General features: G+C 53.7%; 2 protein-coding genes across 2 annotated transcripts; one reads left to right on the top strand and one right to left on the bottom strand.

The window, feature by feature from the left end:
- Positions 1-6: 6 nt before the first annotated feature.
- On the top strand, positions 7-5,224 carry FIBRA_05489 (uncharacterized protein; the record flags this gene model as incomplete). Its single annotated transcript, XM_012327253.1, has 5 exons — positions 7-395; positions 1,612-2,836; positions 2,912-4,414; positions 4,469-4,630; positions 4,679-5,224. 5 exons carry the CDS (start codon positions 7-9, stop codon positions 5,222-5,224), a joined length of 3,825 nt encoding a protein of 1,274 aa, XP_012182643.1.
- Positions 5,225-5,736: 512 nt separating this feature from the next.
- FIBRA_05488 (uncharacterized protein) lies at positions 5,737-9,270 on the bottom strand (the record flags this gene model as incomplete). Its single annotated transcript, XM_012327252.1, has 11 exons — positions 5,737-6,496; positions 6,547-6,707; positions 6,764-6,933; positions 6,996-7,169; positions 7,217-7,355; positions 7,413-8,272; positions 8,332-8,409; positions 8,465-8,561; positions 8,622-8,809; positions 8,867-8,989; positions 9,042-9,270. 11 exons carry the CDS (start codon positions 9,268-9,270, stop codon positions 5,737-5,739), a joined length of 2,979 nt encoding a protein of 992 aa, XP_012182642.1.
- Positions 9,271-9,499: the final 229 nt, after the last annotated feature.

The raw sequence follows: 9,499 nt of genomic DNA, 5'->3' as shown, positions 1-9,499 counted from the left end.
CCCGCCATGGCTCGCCCACAACCATCGCAGCCAAAGCCCGCTTCGCCCCCGCCACCGTACAGCGAGTTTGCCGACTCTGCCTCCCAGCCGCCGTTGGCGATGAGTGCACCAGAGAATGTCTCGGCCATTCCCTCATTTCCTGCTCACCCAGGCTACGGTCCTACGCCCATTGCACAACAGACTCAGCTCCTCCCTTACTATGATCCGCGCTCACCGCACGCCATTGCGGAGGCTACTACCCGTGCGCGCTGGCGCTTTCTCGGCGCACTATTCTGGGCGGTCGTCATATTGTCTGTCGCCAGCTTTATGACCGGTTATGAGGTGCAGCTCAGAGTACACGGTACGCACCGTGGTGGATGGGGCGTGTTCAGCGACCACGAGGACTGGCGAGAGTGGTGAGACTGGGCTCTCACAGGTGCGAGGCTTGATCCCGCACCTCTCATTTTCGCATCTAATGCCGACTACATCAGATTGACAGAGACACCGCATGCATGTCGCGCGTGCATGCCATGGGGTCTGGCCTGATTGATGCTTGATATCCTCGATGTTTCAGCAGTGCTCGTGGAGGATTTATATGCTTTGGATTAATTGGATTATCACTTCTTTTCTTGTATTTGTTGTATCGGAGACATTGTCTCGTTGCGGGGTAGTGTAACGCGTGATGCATTAGATACAATAACGTAGATACGTTGTAATTGCGTCTGGAATACAACGATTTTGTGGTGGCGCAGCTTAAATCGATATAAGGAATGGAAATGGAGGGACAGCCCGCGGCTGGCGGTCGGCAGGTCGAATATCACCGTGAAGGACGTCTGGTTCGCGTGGACTCGTGCACTTGGCCCACGCCATCCATCCTCACCTTTCCTCCTCTTTCGGACCTCTTTTCACCTCACTTACTGCCGCTCTTTGCTTTCTTTTCTATCGTGTCCTTGCTCCACCACTTCCAGATTCTATCTAGTAGGACTCTATCTGACTGAGGTCTACACGACACGACTCGATGCCGTTTGGCACACAGGAGCATAAAGGTGCAGCGGATAGAATGGCTGGGGCAGGGGGAGCAAACCATGCGCGTTGAGTGGTGTCTCATCTGTTTGCTCACCGTTGACAATGACGACGAGCTGCGCGACTCAGCTGCCCATTGTGCCCTGGTCACTTGTGGCTGGTGCGGCGGCAGATAGGGGCCGGCCACGTGCTCCTTTGTGCGTGCCGAGAAATAAGGTTAGGTTTGGGCTTTTTGATTGCCTAAAAAGGTAAGCTGGTCTGTGCGTGGGAACGCACTCTGCGTTCACTGAGACCATTTACACTCCGGGCGCACTCCGGCCGTCCGCCCCTTCTGACCCACATCCTCGATCAGCCCCTGCTCGTCGCCAGCCACAGCGAGCGAAGTCCCGCCCTCGCTGTCGCGCACGTTCTGCTCACCTTACCTCCCACTTGCTCCTCTCGTTGCCCTCACTGCTCTCTGATCTCTTTCGCGTCGGCCAGCACCGCGTTCCGCATCTACGTCTAGTCTCACGCGTCGCGCAGCCCCTCATCGCTCAGCTCGTCCTCCATCGCGTACATTATCGACACCAAACCGCTCTAGTCATCGTCTCGTTGTATTTATATCGACAGCTGCGCGCGTTTCTGCCCCTCTGCTGTCCTCGTTGCCGTCCTGGCTGTTGATGTTCTAAGCCCACCTTCCTCTCGCTTCAACTTGTTGCTGCCTCCTACCACTAGCAAACCTGTCAAGAGTATTATACTGTCGTCTCATCTGCCCAGCCTGGCTTCCCTTGTATCCGGCCGTCCTCTCTCTTCCGCCGTGGCTTCCCATCCTTCTGGTGAGGAGTTTATTAATCGCTCCCTCCTAGATAGCGTCGACGCACAGGCAGACGCAGAGCCCATCTCTTCTTCTGACTCTGAAGCTCCCGGAAACTCTGTAAACACCTTTGGCTCGTTGTCCTCTGCATCATCAATGTCTATAGGCTCTCCGTCGGTTCCATACCACATCCCAATGCAGTCCCAACAACCGCCTGCTCGTCCTGACTCACCTAGCAACAATAATATTTTCCCCAGCCATCTGAAACCCTCACAGCATTCGACCGATCCGTACTCCATGGGTACTCCGCACACGAATACCAACCAATCAGTGTATAATAACATGAACAGCATTCATATCCCCACTTCTGACTTCGCCCCTTTATCCTCGGAGCCTGACGCTCTTAATTACGCTGCCAAAGTGAACGGGTTCGGATCGGGACCTTTCAGGACTTCCGCGTCCTTCAACCCATTCCCTGCTCGTACACGCCATAACACCGTTCCCTTCCGAGACACCTCATCGAGTTTCAACACAGTCGGTTATCCTGGGCAATCTGCGGATCTGTTCGGTGGTCCCAACTCACAGTCGCAGGCCACTTACGCATTCGATTCCGTCCACCATCCCGGACGACCACACGACTACACCACCGTGGGACCACAAGCGAATGTTCCGAACGGCATGTCTCAAAGCAAGCAACATTCCTTCGGCGTCGAGTCTTTCCGCCCGGGGGCGGAGCCGTCGACTCTTCAAGTGAATCAACAGGGCTCGATGTCTCTGCATCCGTCGGGACCGCAGCCGTCGTTTCAAGGGCAATTCGCCAACGGGATGTCGCATGGGCTTCCTAATCATAACACGTTACCTTCTACGCAGTTCGGACCCACACTTTCCGCTAATGGCCCCGGGTCTGGGCCTAGCGTTGGAGGGCAAGGCGGTACGGTCGCGGGGGCCTCTGGAATGAATCATGCGAATGGCAATACTCAGGCTCAGCAGCAGGAAGAGATCTCGACTATATTTGTCGTGGGTTTCCCAGAAGACATGCAGGTAAGTGGCTGGGAGTCCAATCGTTGCTCGACGTCATGCAGTTCTGATACGATCTTATTGTTCTATCAATACCAGGAACGCGAGTTCCAGAACATGTTCACGTTTTCTCCCGGATTTGAGGCGGCGACACTCAAAATTCCTAACAAAGAGTTCACCGCGTATGGTTCCGCAAGCGCTCCCACGGGACCTAACGCGCGCCTCTATCCAGGTTCCAACGACCCGTACAACTTGGTAACTGTCAATCAAGGTGGTGTGGTTGTTGACGGTGGACGTGACGGTACGACGACGTCATGGCCCGCCGCGCCCATGCAGAACGATGAAAGCCATTTTGTTCCGTCGAATCTTCCTGTGCAGCCGCCTCGCAAGCAGATCATTGGCTTTGCAAAGTTTCGTACTCGTCAGGAGGCACTTGAAGCACGTGACATTCTCCAAGGCCGTCGGGTCGACATTGAACGTGGTGCAGTTTTGAAAGCAGAGATGGCGAAGAAGAATTTACACACGAAGCGAGGCCCTGGCGTTCCCCCGGGCATGCCTCTAAATTCGTTGATGAACGGCGTTAACGGTTCTATGCCTGAAACGCTTGTCAATTTCTCAGGCCTGAATGGTTTGGCTGGATTGGGAGGTTCTACCAACGTTGCGGGCGAGGCCTTTGCTCAGAGGGACCGCGAACTTGGTGCTTTAGGAGCGATGGGTATTGCTGGACTTGGCCAGCGCCGGGACCGAATAGAAGGAAGGGACGACGAGGAGCGCGAGCGACGACGCGCCGAGCTCGCAGCCGTGGGTGTCATGAACTTCAGCGGTCTTGGCTCGCGTGGCGCACGCGAGCGCGCCGAGGAAGATGAGCGCGAGCGCGAACGGAAGCGCAAGGAGAAGGAGGCGGCTAGATTACGGCAGAACTCAAATGCGTTCGAGGCATTTCATTCTGTGCCACAGCAGATGGTACGACAGGGCGCTAATTCGGTCCTCTCGGCGGAGAATCCTGTGCTTCCGAATGCTGGATCGACTGCCCCTTCGCCGCCTGCGCTGCATACTACACCGTCGCAAAATGGGACGAGCGCAGCGACCAGCCCATGGAGCAATTTACGGGACGTAGGAATCAGTGCTGCGCTTAGGAAGATGCCGGTGCCTGTACTTCCGCCTTCTCTCCCGCAGCGTCCTTTGTCGCCCTCTCAGCGCTCACCGCCTATAGGATTCGATTCGTCCGTTCCGTTCATGATTTCTTCGCAGAATGGCAACGGTGCAGGCATTTGCAGCGTTCCATTCTCCCCACAGTCGAACCCCTCATCGCTCCCTGGCCATCCCTCGTTACCTTCTCGGCCTCGTGCTGGTTCACCGGGTATCGAGCAGCCACAGCCCATGGTGATTGCGCAGTCTGTTTCCGCAGGCCCGCCGTCTCTACCTGACTCGAATGCCTCCAGTGCGAGCGGATCCCAGAATGGTCATGATGATGAGGTAGCACGGTCGGTGACTGTCCTCGCCGTCAGTACAGATCAGGGCGCCACATCCCCCCAGCTGCCATCTCCAGCATCAGGTGCCAGCTCAGCGGCTGGACGTAACCCAGGTGATCAGAATCCACCGGTGCGTAGCGACGATGTGCAATTGTGTCAGCTTGTATTGACCCATCTCTCGTAGATCAACACTCTATATGTGGGCAATTTGCCTACGTCCCCCGCTCCTGGTGGCTTTCCTCTCAATTATCTCGAAGATCGACTGAGGGATCTGTTCTCCAAACGACCAGGTTATCGTAAGCTGTGCTTTAGACAGAAGAGTAATGGGCCTATGTGCTTTGTTGAGGTATCTTGCAGTTGTCTTTTTTATGAGCCACCACTGACAACGTTATAGTTCGAGGACGTCAATTATGCCACCAAAGCCCTCAATGAATTGTACGGCAATACCCTCAACGGCTTGGTGAAGGGTGGTGGTATTCGCCTATCCTACAGCAAGAATCCACTAGGTGTACGCACCCCAACTAGCGCTGGCAAAGACTCCAATTTTCCCCAGCAGCAAGGCCTCACGATGGGACAGTCCTTCAATGATGCATTTGCAACCCGACTGGGCGATTCGGATGCTGGCAGAGCAGGACGCCGTGATACGGGCATGACATCGCCTACTTCCTCTTATCATTATACAACGTCTCCTCCACCCCCTCGCTTTATTTCACCCCCTCCTTTGGCGCCCTTCTCAGCTCCGCTGATCAGTCCAACGGCCTTCCCCAGAGCCAATCCTCAGGGATTCAGCTTGGCGACGAATGTCAATATCCCATTCTCCCCGTTCGGCATCTCTCATTCAACGATACCCGATCAGCCCAGTGCTGATGCCAGCAACGATTCTCTCGCACACAATTTGTCCTCGACTACACCCAACATAGAGGCCAGCCGCGCCGGTTGATGTCCACTTGTTCATGTCATTCCGCATGTACTCACTATTTGAGCAATCGTCCTCATCTCTCCACTGCATATTTACTCTGGTTATACTCCGTTGATAGTTAGGACGTTTCGCGTTCCCTGCAGTAGCCGCCTTCGTCATACACTGAGTTCTCTCCACTCGGCTCTTTTCATACGAAAATGATTTCCTAATGATTCCTACTTTGCCCTCGCCTGTTCTCGCACACCATATGTCTGTTCTGCTACGTTAGCATAGTTTCTATCCGTGTCGTTCTTGCATACTACGCACTTTATATGCTGTTTGGTTAGCCTCATTAGGGTACATCGCGTTTAGCCTGCCTTCGAATATGAATATGTATACCGATCAAGTATAAAATATTCACCCAATCCTGTTACTATTGGACAACAAAATGAATGCATTGATGCAGACTCTACATTGACATACACATGCATAACATCAGAGTATTGCACAGATCATGCCTGGAGCATATGGCATAAATGTACACAAACTAGCTACTAGCCATTGTCCCCTTCCTTAATGCCAGGATTTGAAGGAGAAGCAGGTGCAGAGGGCGATGTGGCCGATGCCACCGCCGCACCCACTGCCCCAAACTTTAGTTTTATCTTTTTAGGACCCTCCTCGGCACTTCTCGCAGGCGCTGCCTTCGCAGTTACCGGCGACTCCGCATTCTCCTTCCCTCTCTCGGGGCTGGGCCCAACGCTCGGACGCTTTGCTCTACTCGCCAAACGCTCCAACAGCTCGTCGTCGTCGTCCTCTCGCCGTCGCTTCGCACCAGCCAAATCTGGTGGCCGCCCAGCCTCGCTCGCCTTGAAAAGCTGGTCAAGGAGATCGTCTTCGTTGGCAGGCTCGGATGGTGTAGTTTTAGACAAAATTTGTTTGTGGGATATACGGGGGCTAGCGGGAATGTCATGAGGGGGGCGGTCACTGGAGAAGTAGCCAGTGGACATTGGGTGGGCGCGTGGTAATGGACTTGGAGTGGGTGCGCTGTCTTCGACTGGCCCGAGTCCGCCCAAGTCGTCGCCGTCGTCGTACGCTACCAGTGCACTGAGTGGCTGCAATGGCATTGGCGGTCGCGAGACGCGCCCGGGTAGACTGCCGCCACGCATGCGTTTTCGTTTGAGGCCAATGCCGCGTGTTGGCGGCGAGCTGATGACGGGCGAAAACTCTTCGTCGTCGTCGGCATTGAAGTAGTCTTCTTCCTCTGTCTCGAGTAATCGGCCCTGCCCCCAGCGGCGTACAGAATGTGGAATAGGTCTAATTTAACAGTATGAGCTCAGACGTTGATGGTAAAATACAGCACGTACTTCTCGATCTTTTCTTCCTCCTCGGGCGGCGGAGCGATATTCATCTCCCAACGCCGGATGAAGTTATGGAACCGAGGACCTCCAAGATGTGTCTCCGCCAGAGCCTTGATCTTGGCTTCATGTCGTATCATACAGTGCTCAATGAGATCCTTCAGATTATCCTACAATACAAGCCCGATTAGCCTAGAGCGATACTTGAGCAACTTGAGTGACGGACCTTGCGGATGTGTTCAAAGAATTCTTGACACGACGCGCTGAGCAGGTTGTCTCGCCGAGACTCGCTGATGGTGAGATCAAGGATAGGTTGGAAGACATCATGCTTGATGAGGTGCTTGAAGATATTGATATTGTTGAGCCTCAAGCAGGCACGGAAGAAACGGAAGGCGGCTTAGAAAACAAATGCCGTCAATGCTAAATACTCTAGGCGAGTCAAGCACGAGTAAGCGTACCGAGACGGAGATGTTTGTCGCGGGTGCTGAGCAGTGACGCTATTCGAGGTGCATGATTGGAGGAAAGGATGAAGAAATGGCTGCGGAAGGAGTGCTGCACCGTGAAGCTGGAAAGTAGATCACATAGATAGAGGTACAGGTTTGCCTTTTCCCGCGAGAAGGAGATTGGTGAGTCTGAAATAATCTAAGCATAGAGTACAGAATGTCTGGTCAAGACCTACCGGTTACAGTCTTGTAGTCAGGAAGATCAGATAGCGGCCTGAACAGTATCTCAGCACAATGCTTATAGAAATATTCCATAAACCGTTCCGTTCCAGGGTCATCTTTAGCGCGCTGCAGCATCTTCATGCCTACCGCCGGCTGTAGACGAGATCGACGTCAGGACCTCTACAATCTGAAAACGGATCCAAGACCCACGTGCGCATCGGGAGTATCTGGCTGGATCTCGAGCAGCGTCCTCAACGCCTCGCCCACCTGGCTTTGGACATCAAGTTCCCGGCTCTTCACCATGATCCGACACATGAGTTCCAGGATAGTCTCTTTCTCTACGGCTTTCTTCCCATTTCCCTTCTCCGCCTCGATGAACCGGAGCACGTGACCGCGTACTCCGTTTAGATCGTGGTCCAACAGCGTGATGAGGATTTCACCGGCAGTAGCGATCATCAGGCGTCCATTGTCGCCCGTCTCGGGCTGTGCGAGCGCCCATTGAACAGCGAACAGGACCCCACGGTCCACAAGGGTCCTGAAGAGCGCCATACGCGCTGGAAGCTGTACATTCTTACCCATGACACACAGTTGCTGAATCAAGGATACGACCTCGCGTTTGTGTTCTACTTCTTCATCGGGAAGGGGCTTGGAACGTGAAGAGTTGTCGATCCCGTTACGGTACGCTGCGCTGTTGGTCTTTACTTCTGGCGAATCGACGTCCATCTTGTCCACATCTTTCAGCGTATCCTTGGACCTCGGCTCAAACCCGAGCATGGTAGCCACCTCGTCGTCAACAAAATAACTGATGACCTCGTGCAAAAATACGATGTCACTTTGTACGTGATTGATGATGTCGATTTGGTTGAAAATAATGGACGAATTGAGCACGTTGAAGGTGGAATCGTCTATCGCGCGAGCGAGAACTACGTCCTTGAGGAACTGTAGACGATACGTGTGGTGTACCTTCTTCTGAATGATCTCGTCGCGTATAGGGACCGGTTGATGGAAGCGAGAGGTCTGATGAAGGAACTCTCTATAATTTGCCTTATAGGTGGGGAACTCTGGGTCGTCTGCGTAGCATAGTTGGTTAGACAGGCAACACGCATGCAGCAAGACGGGTGCGACGGACATTCTAGCATGCCGACAACGCCAAAGAAAATGTCATCTTCCAGTATATGTTCATATAGACTGTGGTCGTTGAGCATGACTGGGCATCTATTCGTCGGCAGAATGGCGAGAAAACACGAGATGTCACCACTCACGAATGGCCTGCATACATGAGCAGAGTGCGTGTAAATTCTCTAGACTCTCGAGATCTTCTGCTTGATTCATGACCTCCACCATGCCTTTAATGTATTCCTAGTCGGATCCATACAGTAGTTTGAGCGTGAGGCATGACAGGAAAAAGTGGAAAATCACCTCTGTCTGTATGTACTCACATATGCGTTCCTTATATGCATTTGTTCTCGCTAGCGTTTTGATGGCCCTCTCAATCTCCCCCATGATTCCCAGCCGAGGTGGCGGTAGGTGTCCAGACCGAATTATGCTAGTGGTCGTAATGGACGGCTCGGGACCTATGAGAGGAGAAGACGAAAGGCCCGCTTCGTCTGTAAAAGGGAGTTAAGCGATACGATTAATTACTAAAAGAAAGCTGTTCAACTCACCTCGGTTGTTCAAATGTCTCTGAACCTGCTGAATGAAATGCCACACCTCAGCACAGCCCTCGGGATCCTGAAAACTAAGTGCATAGTCAACTCCATCGGGTTCAGTCCACACAATGAGTGTATCTGTGAGTGGGGATCAACTCAGGTTGACGCGCAATGACTACCGACCACAAACCTTGCTGTCGCTGGTAGACATCGTTGGTTCGAATGGTGGTGGAGAGAATGATATGATTGAAGTCGGCCTCGGCACGGGCGATTAAAAGGGCTTCATTGTCCTGAAAGTCGCCGAAGCAAAAAGCCGTACCCTGGTCGACCCAGCGCGAGCCGATGAGCTCGTAGACCTTGACGCGTTTGAGTTCGTGGCTGTCCTCATCCGTCCACTGGCCTGAGTCGTCGCCTGACATTAGGGCACCTTGATCCCCGTCATGGTCCAGGGTCTCTACATGCTCTGCCTCGCCGGCCAAGCCCTCATGTTCGCTCGATGGATCGGCGCCTACCGCGGCCTCAGAACCCTGCAATGCCTTGTCGACGCCATTAACGCGTCCGTCGGTCTCTGCGGACGGCGGGGATTGCAACACATCGCGCGAATTTTGAATGTGATCGGAGGGAAGTCGTTGCTGCTGGGGGGGCGCG

The sequence above is a fragment of the Fibroporia radiculosa genome (assembly GCF_000313525.1).
Source record: "Fibroporia radiculosa TFFH 294 genomic supercontigs, scaffold4577, whole genome shotgun sequence".
NCBI classification, from domain to species: Eukaryota; Fungi; Basidiomycota; class Agaricomycetes; order Polyporales; family Fibroporiaceae; genus Fibroporia; species Fibroporia radiculosa.
The sequence above is the reverse complement of the archived record's forward strand: the minus strand, read 5'-3'. Positions and strand labels throughout refer to the sequence as shown.